We start from the raw sequence: 21,034 nt of genomic DNA on the forward strand, positions 1-21,034 counted from the left end.
TATGTCAAGGGATTTACAGATCTGTGCCATTAGCTTAGAAACAAAGGTGGTTCCTTGGTCCGTGAGGATTGCATGTGGGAAACCGACCAGGGAGAACAATTCCAACACTTTGTTACTGATGTTAGCTGTGGTGGGAGCACATATCAGAAAAGCCTCGGGGTACCGGGTGGCATAGTCTACTATGACTAAGGCTTACAGGTTGCCTTTCTTTGTTCGGGGTAAGGGGCCAATAAGATCCATGCCTATTCTCTCAAACAGCCTTCCGATAACCGGAAGCGTCTGCAGGGGAACAGCTGAAGGTTTGTAGGGGTTTTTCTTTTGGCATACCTCACATTCACGACACAATTTTGTGACATGTGAAAAGATACCTGGCCAGTAGAAATGTTGCAACAATATATGTGTTATCTTTTGCACACCCCTGTGTCCTGCCAGTAAATGGAAGTGGGTGAAAAACAAGACCTGTTCCATAAAGGCCTGCGGTAGCACCAATTGAGGGGTCCCCTGGGTTCCCAATCCTATAGAGTAGCTCATTTGTGACCTGAAAGTGGGGGTACATGGGGTTTGGTATAAGACAGGTCTGTCTAGCATGGTCCCAGGCGACTTCCAAGGTGGGGTCGTGTGTCTGGCTGATTCTGAAGCTCCTGTCAGAAAGCCAGGGGGCCTGTGTGCGGAAGGACTGGCGAACTTGTTCTTGGGGTTATATTCTGTCCCTCAGCAATGGGAGAAACGCCGGGTTGTCCTGTCCTATTATCAACTGTTCAGGGAGGGATGGCAACACCCCAAGCTTAGCCTGTGGGGTCTGACCGTTTTGCAGAGAGATGGGTAGCTGTACTAAGGGATAGATACTGATGTCTCTGTGTACGCACCTGATAGGCATGGTTTCTACCGTAGGGGTGGTTGAGGGGTCGACCAGAGATTGGAGTATAACCGACTGGCGACAGCCGGAATCTAACAAAGCTCGTACAGTCGTGCCCTTTGCGAGTATACTTACGTAAAAACAGGGTCCCATTTCCTCAGTGTAGAGGATCGAACAGGGTATGCAACTTATGTCCATGGGTTCCTCCTGGGTTTCATTATGGGGACAGGCCCTGACAATGTGGCCCCACTCTCCACACTCAAAACACTGAGGACCCTTTGGGGGAATCGGATCAGGGTGAAAGGTGCGAGGTCTCACATCTCTGGTAAGGGTCTAAATGGCTTTTTGTCAGTCTTACTAGGGGGACCGGAGGGACGTGTGGGTTTCTCAGAGTCCCAAGGCAAGGAATGCGGTTGGGCCCGGTAAAAGGAAGTGGCCATTTCCACGGCTTGTTCCACCGTAAGGTGTGTATGTTGTTTTAGCCACCTCTGTGTGGGAAAGGGTAACGCTTTGAGGTATTGTTTCAGATAGATGAGTGACATGATCTCTTCCTTAGTGTTTGTTTGTGGTTTAAGTCACTTGTCTGCGGCGGCCTTTAGTTTTAAGAATAAGGTCTTTGGGTTATCCGCTGGGGTTCTCCGCTCCTTCCTAAACCGCACTCTATAGGCCTCGGAATCCATTCCCAGGTGGTCCAGGATGATTCCCCTTATTTCATTGTAGGGAGTGTTTCCGTTTGCGTTAGCTACCTGATAGGCAGCTTACGCTTCCCCAGTGAGGAGGGGAGCCACAAAAAAAGGCCATTTGGCTTCCGGCCAGCCGGATACTCTTGCAGCCCTCTCAAAGTTCAAGAGGAACGCATCAGGATTTTCCCCATGAAGATACTTTTGTAAGGATACGTTGGGACCGGTCCCAGGGCGTGCTTGGAGCTGGGCCGCTAGCTGCAACCGGTCATCTGCTGTTTTCTGTATGCACTCCACCTGATTACTTATGGTGTCCTTAAACATATCCCTGTCGGCTTGGGCTGAGGGCATTTGTTTTTCTACAGCCCACTCTAGCTTCTCTTGGCCATGTATCAACTGTTGAATAAGGTTTTCCATACTTGCAGTTTATGAAGGGAAAATCCCACTTCTGACACCACTTGTGGCACAGTGGTAAACAGACAGGGACACGTTTCAAGTGTTTAAGTTGATTTATTATCAATACAACTGTTTACGGACTTTTGTTTGCTCAGGGGTTTCTTCGTGGTCGCTTTGTGGGTAACTGCCATCATCCCTCTCTTGCGTCACAGAGTGGGGTGGGGGGTTCGGGGGTTCTCTCTTGTCCCGTGTTCATCAGGGTTTCACTGGGATTCCGGCGGCAAAAGTAAAAGAAAGAAAAGAAAACAACATAAAAAGAACATAAGGACGTGGCTCTGATGTCCTATACAGTGATCAGGGGGAGAGGAGTGAAGGGAGATATCACCCGATACCGACACCACTGTTTGCGGCTTTCTTGCACTGCGGAAGTAGTTGCGCGCAGTTAAACTAAAAGCACAGTGATCGTTTTGTGTCTCTTTTAACTCCCTCCACCCGTCCCCTCCTTGGGAGCTCCAGCCCCCTTCCCCCACAAGGACTCAAACCGGCCCCGTACCTTGTGTAGCCACGTCCCTCCTGGAACACGTCTGCGTGATGCCGAATAGGGTCTGGCTCCCTCTCTGGTTCTTCCCTTTCAGCGGTTCTTCGGCGTTCCGGTTCTATTGTCCCTTCTTCCTCACCTTGTGGTCCTGTCACTCCTCGGGTTCCTAGTGATACGAAGAAGGTCTGAATGCTTCTTTCTTCTTCCTCTGGGTCTCCTGCTTCCACTCTCCCAGCTGGAGTCGAACACCGACTTCCATCCGTCTCTTCCGTTTTCAAGCTGGGCGGATCACATGACCCAGTCACATGATCTGGAGACGGGTCCCAAAGCGCAAGCCTCTTAAAGGAACAGTCCATATCATGCTCCGCGATCCCTGTCTGCAAACAGAGGAGAGGACACGGAGAGAGATAAGGGGGAAAGTGTTCTATTGCAGCGTCCTGTGCTTCTGTCTGATGTGGCGGTACTTCGTCACATGTGGTTTTCCCTGGCTTTTTGCCTTCTGACCTGATGTTTTGCTGACTTCATTTTTGCTGGCTTTAGGATTCTGGGAACTTTACCACTGCTAACCGGTGCTAAAGTGCATATGCTCTGTACTCAAAACATGGTAACATTGGCTTATCCACAATTGCCATATTTACCTATAGGTCCCTAGTAAAGTGCACTATATGTGTCCAGGGCCTATAAATTAATTGCTACTAGTGTGCCTGTAGCACTGATTATGCCACCCACTTCAAAAGCCCTGTAAACATGACTCAGTCCTGCCACTGCAGAGACTGTATGTGCAGTTTTAGACTGCCATTTCGACCTGGCAAGTTGACTTTAATGCCAGGTCCAAACCTTCCCTTTTTTACATATGTCACCCATAAGGTAGGCTCAAAGCAGCCCTGTGGGCAGGGGGCAGTGTATTTCCAAGGTAGGACATGTACTTTTGCGTTTTACATGTCCTGGTAGTGAAAAATGATTACATTTGTTTTTCACTACTGCTAGATCTATCTTTCTCATTACATTAGGATTGCCTGAAAACATCTTTTAAGTGTAATTTCCAATTGGGAAAAGATAGGGATTTGGAGTTTGGTGTCTGTAGACTCACAATTTAAAATCACAACTTATGGTGAAATCGGATTTTAAATTGTAAGTCTAAAAAAATGCCACTTGTATAACATTGCCATTTTCTTTCTATAACCATTCTGTGCGTCTCCCTGTCTCAAAATACACGTCTGGGTTGGGTGACAGCTATGGTTTGTGCATTCCCTCTAGACAGTTGCACACAAAAGGGAACTGGTGTGTGACCTTTGCATCCTGATGGCCCATTGCCAGGCTGATGAGCCTTCCTGAGGTAGATTGGGACGGAGGAGGTAGAACAGTGCTTCTTTTGACATGGTTTAGCCCCCACGTTTTGCTTGATGCTGATGTGATTTCGCATTGTAAGTGTACATGGTCCCTGCCAACCAGGTTCCCAGTGCCAGATCTCTTTCCCAAAACCTGTACCACTATTGTCACAACTTCAGCCACCCCTGTAAGTCCCTAGTAAATGGTACCCGTGGTACCTAGGGCTTGGGTACTGAAGAGGATCCATTGGTGCTGCAGCACATATTGTGCCACCCCAGAGACCCCTCACCAAGACCATGCACACTGCCATTGCAGGCTGCGTGTCTTGGTGCATAGAAAACTGAAGAGTCAACATGGCACACAGCTCTGTGTGCAATGCCCCCATACACTGCATGAGGTATAGGTAAGTCACCCCTACTGCAGACCTTACATCCCTAAGCAGGGTGCACTATACCCCATGTGTGTAAATATCTGCAGGAGCAGATATGGCCCACCATACCAAGTCCATTCTTGGATGTTATTAGTGCACAGGAGAGCCATAGAGAGTACATGGTCTGGATGCTCATCATTACGGGTGTCCTAGTTCCATGATGGCTTCACTGTACCCTAAAATGTTTGGTGCTAAACATGTCTTAATAAAACCTCACTGATGTCAGTGTTGGATTTATTAGTAAATGCACACAGGACACCCTTTAGAGGGTCCCCTGAAAACCTACCAAGCACTGGTATGGTCTCGGACTAGTCATAGCCAGCCTGCCACCACCGGACATGTTTCTATTCTCAAGGGGCGAGAGCCAGTGCTCTCAGAGGCCTGCAACAAAGCCTGATCTTGGGAGAGGTGATTCACACCTCCTCCAGGCCAGAATAGTTTTCCAGAGCGGGACGATTCAAGAGTGATGCTGCCTTTGAAGTGCAACCCAAACTTCCCCAGATAGTTGGGGATGCCATCCCCTGCCCTGCTGCACATTTGGCAGGATAGGAGGCAGGAAAATTAGATGAGCAGGAGAGTACACATTCAGCCATCACATTCCCTAAGGTGTGGTAGGAGATATAAACACTACTTTTGGAAATTCACCATCTTGAGATGGTGAGAAAATGACCTATCAGGGCTAGGGTGATGCCCCTTCCCACAGGAAGTGGTAACTTAGAGGTTGTAGACGCCATAAAGGTAGGTAGCCACATTGGCTACTACCTGCCTCCACCTTTAACACCCCTAAATGTAGCATTTAGGTGGTGATAGAAATGGGGTTTCTGGTTGGCTAGGGTATGCACCCAAGCCAAGCATAACCCACCACTCTAGTCAGGATAAGGGAGTTACACACTCAAGATAACTCCTGCTCGTCCCCTTGGTAGCTTGGCAGAGCAGTCAAGCTTATCTCAGAGGCAATGGGTAAAACGTTTGCTCAACACACAGACTCACCAGTGACATACTAGGAACACCACAAAGAGAGACTCCACCCAAGGATATATAAAAATGTCCTTTGTAGTATAAAAACACATAGACCACAGTTACATGAATCACTGTGCCCTAGGCACTTGTCACAAGAATACAGAGATCATAAATCACTTGGTAGTATGGGCAAAACCCATTAGACCACCATCACTGTGTATCATATGTAAAGCACATTAGACCATAAGTCACAATTGGCTTGCAAACCAGGCAAGTGTCATGGGCATAACATGTAGCGCATTACATCAATAGTTACCAACTGCACTTTTCAAAAAGAAAGGAACCCATCAGGAGAAAACTACCTACTGGGGCCAACCTTGATAACATTGAGCATGTGTACCCCGGGGTGAGGCAAGGCAGAGAATACTTGGTAATGTTGCCTGTATTCAGGACGTGCTCCTGCTACCCAGAGCCGGGTGCCACCGGGCTCAGCAGAAGCAGGTCAAATAGCCTGACATAGGTTTTAGTCAAGTTTGTGGGGAATGAAACTACTCCGATCCCCACCTCAGCACTCAGCGGTCAGCACTGCGGTGCTAATGGTTTCTTGAGCACCCGGGTCACCGGTCCGGTACTGGAAAATCGAGTGGGTATTTTTGAGCAATGGGGCCGAGCGGGACCTCCGTTGAAGATTCCCTTCCACGCTCGGCTTAACTGGTCTGGCTTTCTCAAGGAAGTGGCCCTTGTTGGCAGGGCACTTCCTGGGCTCTCCCTTTCCTGGACTCCCAGCTCACCGTATCCTGCTGGGCTCTGTCCGGTGATGGGCAGGACTAGGGGCAAGGCATTGGTGGGTTAGAAGCCGCTTTTTCTTCTGGCTGCTGCGGGAGCTGACAATGGGCCGTGGCCGGTCGTGCCTCCTTTCCCACGCTGGGGCACCCACTAGCTCCCTGGAGACCTAGCAGTTTTGGGAAGCTCCGTGCTGCGACGCCTGCAGACTTCTCCTGCAAGACCCAACTGTTGTAGCAGCCTGCCAGCCAGATTCCTTGTTCTCCAGGTGATCTGGCGAGGCAGCACTCCAGCCGAAGGTTGCCAGGCAACCTTTCAACGGCTTGGCTGCGTCGGGAGGCTCTGATGCGTCTCCTTCTCCCAACGGCTTCTCACCCCTGCATAGCAAGGTTTTCGCTTGGGGTCTTCGGGACAAGTGCGGGAACTTCCCCCAGCAGCGCAAGGGAGTTTTCCAATGAGGCAAGCCCTGGAGGGCTTCTGTAAAACAAATAAAGCGCACTGTGACTTCTGGAAGAGCACACAAACTCCCCCAGCAGCGCAAGGGAATTTTCCAACGAGGCATGCTCTGCAGGGATTTTGTCAGACAAATAAAGCGCTCCGTGATTTCTGGAAGAGCACGCAAACTCCCCCAGCAGCGCAAGGGAGTTTAGATCTATACCAACAGATCTTGAGAAGCACCATAAATTCAAATAAAGCTTAGTACACAGAATGAAGACTTTGATGTCCCCGAGTCTTCAGAAACAGGAGGCCAGCACACACAAGTCCTTAGAGGTTCCTTCACAAGCAGGATATAATAGCAGCCTAAAAAGAGTCAGTTATTTTCCTCCACCAAAGAAGCAGCAACTGCAGGCTGACCCACCCCTCACTCAGAAAAGGCAGCACTCCTCACACAGTCTTTCCGTTCTTCTTCTTGGCAGCGTCCTCTTGATCCTTGAAGTAATCTAATGTCCTAGGGTTTAGGTGCAATACTTATACCCTATTTTGTCATTGTTCTCTTTGCTGTAAGGCTCTCTGAACCCAGTCCAAATCAGCCCTGTCCTCCCTGGTGCAGCATGACCATACGGGACAGAGACAGCATTGTGAAAAAGGAGACACAGCCTATTCAGGTGCAAGAGAAACTCCTCCTACCACTCTAAATGCAGACCAGGTCTATCCAGCCCTGCTATGAGTCACCCAGGCAAAGCAAGACACACCTCACCCCATCAATGACTGTCTAAAGTGAATGCACATCCCAGCTCTTGTCACTCAAACACCAGACGCTGAATACACAAACAGCCAGAGGCACAAAGAATGGTAAAGCAAGAAAATGCCCACTTTCTAAAAGTGGCATTTTCAAACACAGAATTTAAAAACCACCTTTACCAAAAGATGTGTTATAAATTCTGAATTCAGAGAGCCTAAACTCCATTTTTAGGTCTCGCTTAGGCAGCACGCATGGGCTGCTCTAGAAGACGATCTTTAGAAATCGGTCATCTCCTTTTCAAGCACACTCATGCTTGTGGTGGCATCCACCTTGCGGGAGCGAGCAGCGGCGCGCCGACCATCTATTAGCATGGCCGCGCGTCGCTGCTCCCGCTCCCACAAGGGGCAAGCTAGCACAGCACAAGTGCATTAAAACAGCAGCGGTGCGCCGACCATCTTTTAAAAAAAATATTTAATTAGCATGGCCGCGTGCCGCTGCTGCAAAGGTTTTCATGGGAGTGGGAACACGTCGCCGGAGGCCGCTTCAGTGGTACTTCAGTGTAGCTTTGGTTACCCACAAGCCTCAGTATTTACCTGCAGAAGAACTGGAACTTTACAGCACCTCCGGGTTGGCTCCTGCTTTCACCCCACTCAAAAAAGTGTGCACATTGTCATCACACAGTCTTCAAACTCACAAGGCACTCCCAGCTCTTTCTAGCATCACTAGGACCTCTGGCTGTCTCCAACAAAAGGACACTCTTCAAACTCACAAGGCACTCCCAGCTCTCTTTAGATCACCAGAACCTTTGGCTGTCTCTCACAACAGGACACTCTCCGACCTCGGAAGGCACTCCCAGCTCTCTTCAGGTCACCAGAACCCCATTGCAATATGCTAAATTGTCTCCGTGTAGTTTGCCTACAGAGAAACGTAAGCAATATGGAGTCAGGTTTTTGACTATGTGCAACCCCTATATGTAGGAGCTATGCATGCGCTGTAAACATGTCATGTGTTCGTATGTATGTGTATTTACATCAAAAACAATTTAAAAAGCACTCGCTAATTTGTTGTATTTAATACTTTTATAGCGCAACTCATCCCACTGTAGGGTGTCAGAGCGCTTTACACGACATGCACACATTATACATTGACAATGAATCATGCAGCTCTGTAGTGTAATTCAATGTATAGGATGTTACATTGGACAACAGGGGTTTCAAGGTGTAGGAGTCACACATCTGCTTTACTGTTAGGGAGTATATGTGCAGGAGAAACACAAAGTCAGGATTTAAAATGTAATGACGTGCTCAGTGTGGTCATTTATTACTACCCAAAGAAACCCTTTTTAGCTTCCTTATAATAACAGATTGAGAGAAATCGAATAGGGTTTTTAAGCCACGTCTTGCAGTTTTCATGCAGTCTTTGAGGCCTCAAAGACTGCAAGGGGGTGCACTTGCCATAACACCATAGCAGTTCACAACTGCGTGCGCAGACAATACAGTGGCAAGTCTGAGATAAACTTACAGGGCTGCTCATGTGGGTGCAAGTAGCACTAGTAGCATTTGATGTACTGGCCCTGGCACACACTGTGCACTTTACTAGTAAATGAATTATACCAATCATGGATAACCAATCATATCAGAATTTATACAGATAGCATATGCACTTTAGCACTGATCAGCAGTGGTAAAATGCTTAGAATCCTATAGCCAACAAAAACAGGGTCCGAAAAATAGGTGCAAAAGGCAAAAAGTTTGGGGATGACCATGTGGAAAGGACTAATTCCAACAGGTGGTATTCCTCGACCTGGAACTTTAGATTTGACGGACACAAAGAAGAAAAAGACCAAGAAGAGCTGCTGCCCGAGAACTGAAGCCCTGCTGCAGAGAAATTGGTGCCAACCCCTGCCTGCTGCATTAAGGAATCAACAGTCGTGGTATACCGCCCCCTTACCACTGTGAGGACTCCAAGTATCCCTGAGCACCTCCAGTTTTTGACAAATTGCCAAAGAACTCCCTTGGAGCAGAGGCTCTGCTCCCCTGCGACAGCAGGCACTGAACCGCAGACTCCTGTCTCACCAACTTGCAGCTTCCCGGCGACTCTGACGCAGCACCCGGACCAAAAGTGGTACTTCCGCTCCGAAGGGTTAAATCTGTCCCTCCACCAAGTTTAGGGACACCAGGACCTACCAGAGCCGTTCACCAATTCCCCGGGTACCGGGCCTCCAGCAACCTGCACCGAGATGAAGAGTTCCCTCCGGACTTCAACTGCCCAGGAAGCAGGCACCCATCGAGGGACGTAGAGACCCCTGGGACCCATGTCGGGAGTCGCCTAGCTGTCCCGAAATTTCCTCTCCAAGCTGCGTGCTCCTGACCACAAGGACATGTAGATGCACACCACCTGGCTGACCTATCTGATCTGCAGCAGGCCTGACCAGCCCCGGTAATGGCGATCCAGCTGCGCTCCTATGGTTCTGAGGACCTTGTGACCTGCTCCCTTGAAATGGACTCCTCGGACTTACCTGTAGGTTCCCTTGTGCAGTGCATCTTCAAGTGGCCCCCATCTTCTGTAGCGCCCCAGCTACCAGCGACCTCAGCACCCTGCTCCCAGCCGAATCTGGGATGCTCCCGAGAATCCGCTGGTAGAACATGCGACCTGGCCGTGCTAACTACCAAAATACAAGAGGAGAACCTTGAAAGTTGACTGTACGAATATATATTCATTTTTGTCTTTTTCCCCATTGACTTCAATGGTGCGTAATTGCGCACATAAGTGATTTATTTTGCAAAATATAAACATTCATAACTTTTAGATTACTTACTGTAGAACAAAGTTCTTGGTCTGAAGAATTATATAAAAATCGATATTATTTCTGAAAATCGGTCTCGGATTTATTCTTGAGTGTGTGCCTCATTTATTGCCTTTTTGAGTACAACAAATGCTTAACACTACCCTCTGATAAGCCTAACTGCTCGCCTACACTACTACAAATAGAGTGTTAGTATTATCTACTTTTGCCTCTGTATACTAATTTAGTCTCACTGGACTCTCTGCACAGTGTACTGTATTGTAGTGCAATGTATAGAGAGCCAGCATCCTACAGAGGCACCTGAATACGGCTGTGCCTGTCCCCACACAAAGAGCTGCATATCCCCTGTAGTGAGTGTGGAGCCAGGGCAGGAATGGCAGGGACCTTGTGATCTTCAAAGACCACTTTGATGTCTCCCCCACTTCAAAGGCACAACTGGGTATAAGTACTGGACCCCTGACACTTCCAAATCAGAACTGTGTTGGAACCAAGGACATTCTGCCAGGACGAAAAGCTGCTGTGCCTTAGGAGGGACTGCCACTTTGCTACCTCTTTGCTGTCCTGGCTTTCTGCCTGCTGCCTCTTGCCTGAGAGTGAGAAGGCCTGGACCTGCTCTCTACTACGTTGAACCCAAGTTTCTCCAAGGGCTTGCTTGCCCCCTGTTCTTGAAGTCTCAGGGCCATCATAGACTTCCTTCAACTCTGCTTTAGCTGCTGGTCTCTGCCAACTGAGAGTCCTGCCTTACCAGGAAGTGCCAATCCAGTCACAGGCCCTGAAATTGGCTTCTGTAGCTGTATTCCTGCCAAAAGTGATGCGGTGCCGACTTAACACCGATAGTAAGCGACACAGTGCCCTCCGACGCAGATCTGATCCGAAGACATCCCTGCGCGGCTCAACGACGACGCCGGACCAGACTGTGAGGTTCGATGATGGTGCAGCGCTGATCCGAGGTCCCGACTGCAAGGTTCAGCGATGACGCAACACCGACCCGAGGTCCCGACTGCATGGCTCGACGACGATGACGCATCGCCTTGCATCATAAGAGGTTAGACAACAATGCGGGACCCGACTGCAAGGCTTGACTTCGACGCATCGAGCCAACTGAGAGTTGGGACAGACGCATCGAGTCTTCGACACCGACGCTTGCTCCATCCAAGGTACTTTTTCATCTGGCCCTGCATGTGTCCTGTAGCCGGCCTCCCTTCCATCGCGGTCCATCTGAAACTTTGGATTTACCCCGATCTAGAGCGACCACAAGTAACCCCTAAGTGCTATATTGCAGTTTGTTTTAAAAAAAAAAAAAAAATTCTCAAGTACTCTTTGGATTTATGCCGTTTGGTCATGTTTTACTCAGATACGTATTCTCTATTGTTCTAAACTGCTGTGGAGTCTTTTTGTGGTGTTTTCACTATGTTTTTGTGATTTAACTGTTGCACAAATACTTTAGATATTGCCTCTTAAATTAATCCTGACTGCTCTGTGCCAAGCTGCCAGAGGGTGTTCACAGGCTAATTTAGGTTGCGTATCTAACTTGCCCTGAGTAGGATTGTGGTTCCTACTTGGCCAGGTTGCAAACCTCTGCCAGCTAGAGACCTAATGTCTAACATCTGGCCTCTAATCAAAACCTTAAGTCAGAGTTTCCATATTTCTACATGTCCCATAAGTTTTTTTCCTAGGACTAATACCCCTGATCAGTAGAACAGGCCAAAATACTCTGAAGGTTGGCAGTGTTAAAGATAAGGAGCCCTATAGTTTGAGGGAAATCCAAATAGACAGTTACAATAGCCATCCAAAACCATGTGGATTAAACAGTTTCTGCAGCTCTACTTTGAAGGGTGTACAGACAGTTGTAAAAACCATTTGATGCAATCTAGAGTATACTTTAGCCTAAGCACAGCTCAGTGCATTATGCTTTTTGGCTTGGTCTGATTTTATATCCTTATGGTTATGAGCTACATACTCCATAGCAGTCACGGTCTCAGTTCCTGCATACATCGTTCTGATCATCTCCAGTTCACACAGCCCTTATAAACATATCCTTATATAGTGTGAAGCGTGATATGTATATACTGTACTTGCACTCTGTCCTAGTATTGTTAAGGAAATAAATCTTGGTATTTATGTCTTACTTCACTTTCAGGCTGATCAGCTGATGTTTGCTTTGCACTTCGTTAGAGGGATGCACCCAGAACTTTTTCAAGAGAATGTAAGTGAACGTCATTGAACACTGATGTTGTATTTAGTAGGTTCCCCAATTTGTTTCATGGTAAAATCAAATTGAATTAATATCAAAGTTAGTCTTTGTGAATGTTCAGCTGGGAGCAATAATATTTTTTTTTTCAAAACACTCTTTTTTACAGTATGGCAGTACATATCTTGACAGACAGGATCATATTCTCGTTCATAGGGCCCGTACAGAGGTACCAGTGTTATCCCCTGCATGTGCATCCATGGTTAGATAATCGCTCACAAAAAAATAAGAACCCAGACATCTGAATAGTGGGTGAAGCAGTGTGTGGGGTAGAAAGTATTCGCCATCAGAGTTCAGAAGGAATGCACAAAAAGGGGATAAGAGGCCAGGCAGTGTAGTGGGGCGGCAAGGAGATCCTAAATGTATGCTTGGGGGTCCCCCAAGGGTCGTGCATTTTAGACCATGTCATCACCCAACTCAGGGTCATATGGATTAGTCTTCCTCAATGGAAACATCAACAGAGATTGGTAGCAGTTGCCTTGTATCATCTATTTGGGGTCAATCCTGGAGGATCATGTCCCATGCTCATGTGCGATCAGGGCTCTGCAGTCCTTTCCATGCCTCAGTTTGAAGTGTTGCTCACTCATGCTGGATGTAATAATCACTTTAGTTATGTAAGGAGATGGTCACTAAAATACGGTTTTATGCACCTATGCAGATGGAATTAACCCCACAAGCTATTAATTCTACAATGCTGTTATCTGCACTGTCATAGGTCTACTGAAAGGCGTCAGTTAAGAGTTGTGTTGTGGGAGAAATTGAGTTGAATTTCATTTTGATGTAGGAGCCAGTATTCCCTCGCTAGAAGTATAATAAATCTAGTGAAGTACTCCATTCCAAATACCGTGGCTGCTAATTAAGTTAATTAAGCATTCAACAAAGCACAGGTGGATTGGTCTCTGCAGGGATCTCCTATACAGTGCCTTGTGGAAGAGGTCTGCATCATCCCTCCTTTTAAAATTGTTGGAACTGAAAGCTTTGTTTCTGGACCTAATAGCCTTCCCTCCAGTGGTCAGTTTAATGATGGGAATGGATCACAGCAGTATCAATTCCTCCTATTTCATTCAAATACAACTTAATGGTCACTCCCCACATTTATGGCAGCTTGCATTAGAAATATGGTAGCAATCCATCACCCTGGCATCTTCATGCTGGTTTCCAACAATGCACGGGGTATCAGGCAGAGGGTGAGCAAAACTTTATCTGACATTTACACTCTTGCCAGCCCAACCACAGCACAAAATCCATCAACATGTCTCATATCCCGTCTTTATCCTGGGGACAGACATCTGTTGATGTTTTTGCAACCAACCCCATCACCAAGAGTGTGAACAATATCACTTCCTAGATGAGTTGCGGGTTCAGGTACATGTGGGTCAGTCTGTAGGTTCTGGTGGAGATCAAAGTTATTGTATGTTTTTCCACTGCCCCCCTCCTGATTCCAAAAGTACTTCAGAATGAGCACCGCATCCCTGAGGAGCTACCGTTTGCCCACATCAGTCTCTCTTTAGAGAACTTGGACTTTCTGTCAACAGTCATTAATCGCTCCCCAAGAACACAGTACAGAAGCAAGGACTAAGATTTATGCATACAAAAGAACATAAAACAACTCACTTTCTCAGCAGACTATGCCATCTCCTTTTTAGTTCTCTTTACAGATAGTTTGGAGACATGATGTAATCAGTTCTTTAAAAAAAACAATAAGTACATAGAGATAGAGAGAGAGTGGGCGTGCTTCAGCCACTCGCTTTCTTCTTATCATCAGAGTTTGCATTACTTAAATGCCCATCAAGGATAAGACATTTTAAGGATGGTTTTATTGTCCTCATTTGGTTTTGCTGATAGGAAATCAAGTAGACATTCTATTACACTGCAAATGTGAGATGGTTTATTGCTACTAATTGATAGCTGGTGTGTTTTGCCTGATGTATTTACCTTTCTTGAAATGACATCATTTAAGTTGCTGATTTAAGGTGTATTTTTGGAAGGGCATGCTTTTTGTACTCTACAGTTTTGTTATACATAAACATTTCTTCACATGCCTCAATGCTTGTCAGAAGTCTTAATATGATATGCTTCAAATTTGCACTCTTTTAACTGCCTGCATGTACTGTCACATTGAGTAGCCACTATGTTATTTCCTTTGCTTCTACTAATCTAAGTAACATTTGGAAGCAGAACCCGTTCAACAGTAATACGATTCAGGATAAGTGCTTTAAATAACTGGTTCTGCAGAAATGCCTTCAGCTAGCTATCTTCAGAGCCACCAGTGAATTTTTAATGCTTTCGAGCAGTAAGCTGCTTGCCTGCAAACCACTCTCCTCCATTTTGGAGGCCTTTCAGTGGTATTTTTGCTGTTTTGACTGGTAGCTATACAGACTTTGCACAGTATTTACCAATCCTGTATTCATATATGCGTGCTTCCTTGTATCCATGGACAAATGTTTATGTGAATATACAGCCCTTGTTTCAAAAGATGAACCATAGACTTTCTGATGAGACTTAACATTAGGAAACAAATGTGATGATATTTCATTGTCCAGCATATTTTTTGTAAAATTAGCGTTTTAATACAGACGTACTCTTTACGCCTGTGAGTTGGCACCTATGAATCCCGAAGTAATATTTTTAGTAGTATTCAATCAATCAATCCTATTTGTTGAGCGCAGCTAATCACCCGTGAGGGATTGAGGGGTAGGTTCTTTGTGGAATCAGTCAAAGAGCCAGGTCTTGAGTCCTTTTCTGAATTCTGGGAGGGAGGTTGATGTTTGGAGGTCGAAGGAAGGTCATTCCAATGGCGAGGTAGGAGAAGGAGCATACTCCATTGTAGCTTCAGCAGTGCGAGGGCGAGGGAGGTGGATCGCAGGTATCTGGCGGTTTGGTGGAAGTTCAGGTGGTGGTTGATGTATGCTGGTCCCTGGTCATGGAGGGCCTTGTAGGCATGTATCAGCATCTTGAATTGGCATCTTTTCTGGATGGGAACCCAGTGGAGGTTCCTGAGGTGGGGGGTGATGTGGGTCCATTTGTGAAGGTCGAGAATGAGTCTGGCAGCTGAGTTCTGTATCGTCTTGAGTCTCATCCGTTGTTGTGTGGTGATCCCTGCATAGAGTGTGTTGCCGTAGTCCGGCTGACTGGTAACTAGGGCCTGAGTGATGGTTTTCCTAGTGTTCACATGGAACCATCTGAAGATCTTTCGGAGCATGTGGAGGGTTTGGAAGTAGGCAGTGGAGACTGCGTTGATCTGGTGTTTCATGGTGAGTTTGCTGCCCAGGATGATGCCAAGGTTGCTGGCGTGGTCTGTTGGTGTGGGTCCAAGTTCGGAGTGCCACCAGGTGTTGTTCCATGGGGAGGTGTTGTTCCCAAAGATCAGCACTTTTGTCTTGTCCGTGCTGACTTTCAGGCAGTTGGTCTTCATACAGTATTCCTAAATAATGTTATTAATATTGTACACTCTGTTCTTCCCACATAAAAAGCTGCCACTAATTGTTTACAATTAATGTTTACTTTAAGGCAAACTAGTGTGGCTATATTACTGAGCTTCAGGCTAGACTCTTGGAAGAGCTAACATGTTTGTTGTCCTATGGATGTTTGTTCATTTGTAGTCTGAATAAGAGTCTTTAATGTTGGGACATTGAGTAGACAAACAATACAACTATGCAGATGATAGCACTGTATTGTACGCTGTGTGTGGCAAGTGGAGACATCATGTACATATTTGGCGTTGCAGGAGCCCATACATTTCTTCTTTTATGTAACAATGCATCTGGACACCCTGGGAACTATAGATTTGATTTATTAAACATATCAGCTAAATGTGAATGGGATTGTTTCCTTTAGGACACCCTTATGTACACTGCTTATACTGGGCAACAAGGAAACACTAGAAAGAAAACTCTGTTCTTATCCAGTTAACATCCCAACAGTTCACAATGGCTTTATCATTTACAGTTACATATATGTATAGGGTCTGGCTGAGCTTTTGAACTGTGTTACATTTAGTTAAAGTTGTTTTCATATCTTGTCTTCCTTACTTTGGGTTGGTTCTCTTTCAAGTATCCTTCCCAGACTGCTCTCCAGAAACAGTCTTCATGTAAAGTGATACTTCTGACAGCAGGTAGCACCGGGACTGACTCCAAGTAGAAGTACCCACAACATTAGCATAAGTGTGAGATTTCAGCACGTTGCTGTCATCAGCCTTCCAGAGCAGCAATCATGGACAGACTAAAGGGCATGCCAGTCATGGCAAACATCCACCATAGGGATTTCTGCTCCCCAGCCAAATCCATCTCGGGAGGGATTCCACAATACTCAGTTTTGAACCCAATATTCTTCACCCCCTTGGTAAGACTGATTGAATCCTATGGTAAAAAATGTTTCGCTTATGCTGGTGACACACACATCATTCTAACACTGGACAGAGATCCACAACAGTTCTCTTCCTATCTAGCAATAATTATGGGCTAGATGAGAAACAACTTTGTCACCCTGAGTGGGGAAAAATCCGAAGTAGTGGTCTTTGGAAATTACTCCCTATGGTCTCAAGCCTGGTGGTCACCAAAATTGGGCCTGCCCCTATTCCCAGTACAACCGAAGAGAAATTTGGGAGTCATTTTTGACTCAGACCTTACCTTTAGACTGCATATATTTAAACTTACCACCACTTTTATGCCTTTAGCAAAAGTCAAACCTTAAATTTGTGTCCTTGCTCCCAGCTCTATCCAGAATCACCTTGGCCCGAGTGTTAATACTCTTGCGACTGGACTACTGCATTTCATTACTGTTGGGCATCCCAATGTATTTGGTGGCCCACGGAGCTCGGCACACCACCCGCCCCAACAGACCATGCTCACAACCTCGGCATCATCTTAGACAGCAAGCTATCCATGAAGAAACAAGTTAACGCAGTCCTGTGCAAGCCCATTGTCGTTTTCCCTAGGTTAGCATGAGCACGTTGCAGACTGCCCTCTGCTTTGCACACATTACTATACAAACTTATTTTGCTTTGTGCCACACTGTGCTTTCACACAGAACCTGCTGTTGTTTTCGCATTCTATCCTTTCCTGGGATTTAGTCTGCACACCATAGACAAAAAGAGAGGTCTCCGGCCTTGGGTATCATCCAGATCCCGAGAAGACCGGAGGAAGTGAGAAGGGTGGGCGGCCAGCCTTGATGAAGTAAGTTCTTCCCCAAAACCTGGCTTGATTTAAGTAGTACTCGCTACCAATTGCCTTGCCTAACTAAAAATACCTTCTGTTCAATCTCCACCTGGCAGCTACTTTACTCAATACTGAGTGCTTTTATTTTCTTCTCCATGGTGTTTGACTACAGGAACTGCCCCTTCCAGGATCTATGAAAGCTACTACAAACAAGTAGCTTGTGTAATTATGGTTTCTCTTTCTTTTTGACATTGTGAAAGTTTTGTAAGATTTTAATTCTGCGTGAGAATGGATATACATGCACCTATCCCAAGATAATTCTTACGCTAATTTTGAACTTTTGCCGGCATCTATTTAGAGTATATAATAATAGTCTACCACGGCTAGGCCACTCAATTCAAGCACAAATGACTACACCACGTTAACATAGATATGTGACTTCTCATGCTAAAATAGCACCATCAATACAAGACATGCATGCGTGCACCGAATCACCATGCATGAGTTTGCATACACTAGGTGTATGTTGCATGTCTCCTGTATGATTATTGGTACATATGACTGAACAACTCTAGGAGTACTATTGATAAGACAAACGCACCACTAGCAAAAGGAGCAGTTTTAGCTATTTTTATACATGTGTGTGTCCTTTGAGTTGTGTTTTTTGTCTTACAGGTATAAAATCAGATGGTGGGTCCGTAAGTACGGTTACACCACTGCATGCAGAGCACACCTTAGCGAGTGTGCTGAAAAAATACACGTGGCTTATTTTTGCCACAGCACCATTTCTTTTCATGTTGAATTGTCCTGAAGAAAGCCTCGAAATTGTTTCATGAGGCTAAAACATGTTGACCAGTACTTGATGGATGATGAATACCAATTGCTAGTCTTCCATTTATCCTCATGTTTTCTTTAAAACAGTCCCTGGGCCTCTGAGAATAAAAAATGTTTCAGCAAGGAGTCCCAGAGGCATTTTTAACCTCACCACACTTTTTTTTAGCACCAGTCTCACAAAAACAAAACCCGCTCTGCTGTAATCCAGACGTCGAAGCACAGCTGGGCTGCACTCGGCTGCCCAGCTGGGAACCCGATGATGAAGCATGCCACCAACTAGGTTGGTGGGTGAGGGTTCTACTTCAAAACCCTCGTGGTTCTTGGCACTCTAAGATTTATAGCAGTCGTCCTTGTTTAAGGATTCTTTTGTGGGTCTGTCCACGTTGTTTTTGAGTATTAAGTAGGGGAAAGGGATGTACCCCGTTCATACTCCTCGCTCTCTCTTTTGTTTCTTGTGTGTGTGTGTGTGTGTGTGTATATATATATATATATATGTGTCTGTGTGTATATGTGTGTGTGTGTGTGTGTGTGTATATATATATGTGTGTGAGTGTGTGCGTGTGTGTGTGTGTGTATATATGTGTGTCTGTGTGTGTGTGTGTGTGTATATATATGTGTGTGTGTATATATATGTATGTGTGTGTATACATAGGTATACACATATATATATTCACTGCAAAAAAGGTTGCAGGGACGCTATAGTTAGGCTCACACTTCACTCGTACAAAACCGTAGAAATTCAGCAGTTATAGTTACCTGAGCTACCTATAACTTTCTCCTTGCAATGCACTGCTTTAGACCTCAGATATTACATCACTCATGACAGGGTCAGTGATATCACTGATGACACCTCAAATAACATCATCCACAGAACCACACACACACCTACTCACACCCATATTAAACCTATCATACACCCACTGACACACTCACTCACTCAACCATAGAGCCACTTACACACCCACCCACTCACTCACTTATACACACACTGACACAGCCACTTACTTACCCATACAGCTACTATTATAAGCAGTCACTCACCCATACGATAACTCAAACAGCCGTACTCTCCCCATACAGCTACTCACACACCCACTTCTTCAACTATACACTATAAACTGACCGACTCCGCCACTTGCTTGCCGCCGCCGCTGAGGGAGCCGCCTGGATACCGTCACGCCAGCGCTGCTGGCGCTACAGCCTGGGTCACTCTTCGCTGTTTGTCTCCCCCGCCGCCGCCATCACCATACTTGCGGCCGAGAGCGGGGGGAGACTACAGCTCCCAAGCACCCCTGCGGCTGCTGACGCCGCCAACGCGCCCGGAGGCGCTTCAAAAACTCGCGCCTTCCTCCGCGTCGCGGGACGCGCGCGGGCGGCGCCGGGCAGAGGGCGGGCCGTCTGTGGCCGTCAGGGGCAGAAGGAGGCAGGGCGGGGCCATCCCCCTGACATCGGACACCAGATCACCCACTGCACTACTGGTACTGCTGCTGTACGCTATTTTTACTGCTTCGCCCTTTGTGCATTGTTGTGGTGCTGTGCAGTATAGTCGAACTTGTGGCTATTTTCTGGGTCCTGTCGTGGGGACCGCAACTTTTAGCCATATTTTACGATGTCAGGTCCCAAGAAAAATAAGATAGTCTCGGGGGCTGGCTCTATGAACAACTTTCTAGTCAAGAGGGTGACCAAGATTAACGAGGATAGAAGAGCTTCGTTGGGCAAGGTAGATGATACGGATCACGCTCCCTCCCTAGCTACAGCCGCTACATTGGAGGATTTCCTAGTTGGCGATAGAATCACGGACTTATTATCACAAGATAATAACGTTACCGAACTAATTTGCAATACAGTAGCCCCTATTCTCCAGGAGCATGATAACGCAGCAATGGCCTCCTTAGTGAATGATACGTTACGTCCTGATTCTGAGGAAGAGTCAGAAACAGTGGAAGAAATTAGGGGCAAGAGACCCGTTAGAACATGCAGAAGGCTCCAAAGTAAGAGGGGGGGTAAGGCCACCCATAGGAGAAGGGTGGAAACTCATCGGCCGGATAGCCACAGTCCCCCCAAATCCAACCCAATTACAGAGTCTATGAAGGATCCCAAGACTACTCTGAGCCTAGAGCAGTTCGATCTGTTAATCAAACGTATTGAGGCTGCGGTAGACCTAAAACTTAAAGCCTGTATTGACTGTCTTACAGTCAAACTGGATACCGCTAATGCGGAAATCAAAAGACTTGGAGCTCTATTGGATCGACAGCTGGCTAAAACCTCTCAGGCGAATCCCTCACCCACTCACAATAGCTTAGCAAACCTTGGGGAGACGGGACGTAGTGCTACAAAAGCTCCCAACTCTTTTCCTATGATTCGTCCTGTTATTAGTTCAGGCCATAATCTTACTGTTCCCCTAGTAACTCATCCCCCATCAACAGATGTGGATTGCGTTCAGGCGAGGGGCTTGCAGAGACCTGACATTAGCAGTAGTGCTGTACAAAGTAGACGCGCCAACACTATTAATTTGCCCCCGGAATGCGCCCCATACGTCATTGTACTTACAGACGTCCCACTACTCTGCCCAGGTAACACAGAGCTGCAAGTGGAAGCGCATGAGTCCCTCAAGAACAAAGTGGTGGCCTGGTTAGGTGCTAAATGTGGTTTTCCTTCCAAACTTGCTGGAGACATAATCACGACAAGGAGAGTGAATTTGATTGGCCCATCAAGGAAATTTTGTAGAGGGGACTGCGTGGTTGTGAATTTTAAATATCCACAACACGTGGCCACTGTCCTCCTGCGGGCAGCTTCCCTGATGGAGGACTGTAACAGTATTCGTGTTCGCCC

The 21,034-nt window shown here is 46.5% G+C and overlaps 1 protein-coding gene across 1 annotated transcript in view; it reads left to right on the forward strand.

Moving 5' to 3' along the window:
• The window catches only part of DYNC2H1 (dynein cytoplasmic 2 heavy chain 1), a 1,714,832-nt gene that overhangs the window by 1,178,258 nt on the left and 515,540 nt on the right, over positions 1 to 21,034 (forward strand). Inside the window, exon 72 of the mRNA XM_085621461.1 lies at positions 12,102 to 12,167. Within this exon, the coding sequence (XP_085477587.1) occupies positions 12,102 to 12,167 (66 nt within the window). The remainder of the gene's footprint in view (positions 1 to 12,101; positions 12,168 to 21,034) is intronic.

The sequence above is a fragment of the Triturus cristatus genome, chromosome 8 (assembly GCF_964204655.1).
Source record: "Triturus cristatus chromosome 8, aTriCri1.1, whole genome shotgun sequence".
Lineage (NCBI taxonomy): Eukaryota > Metazoa > Chordata > Amphibia > Caudata > Salamandridae > Triturus > Triturus cristatus.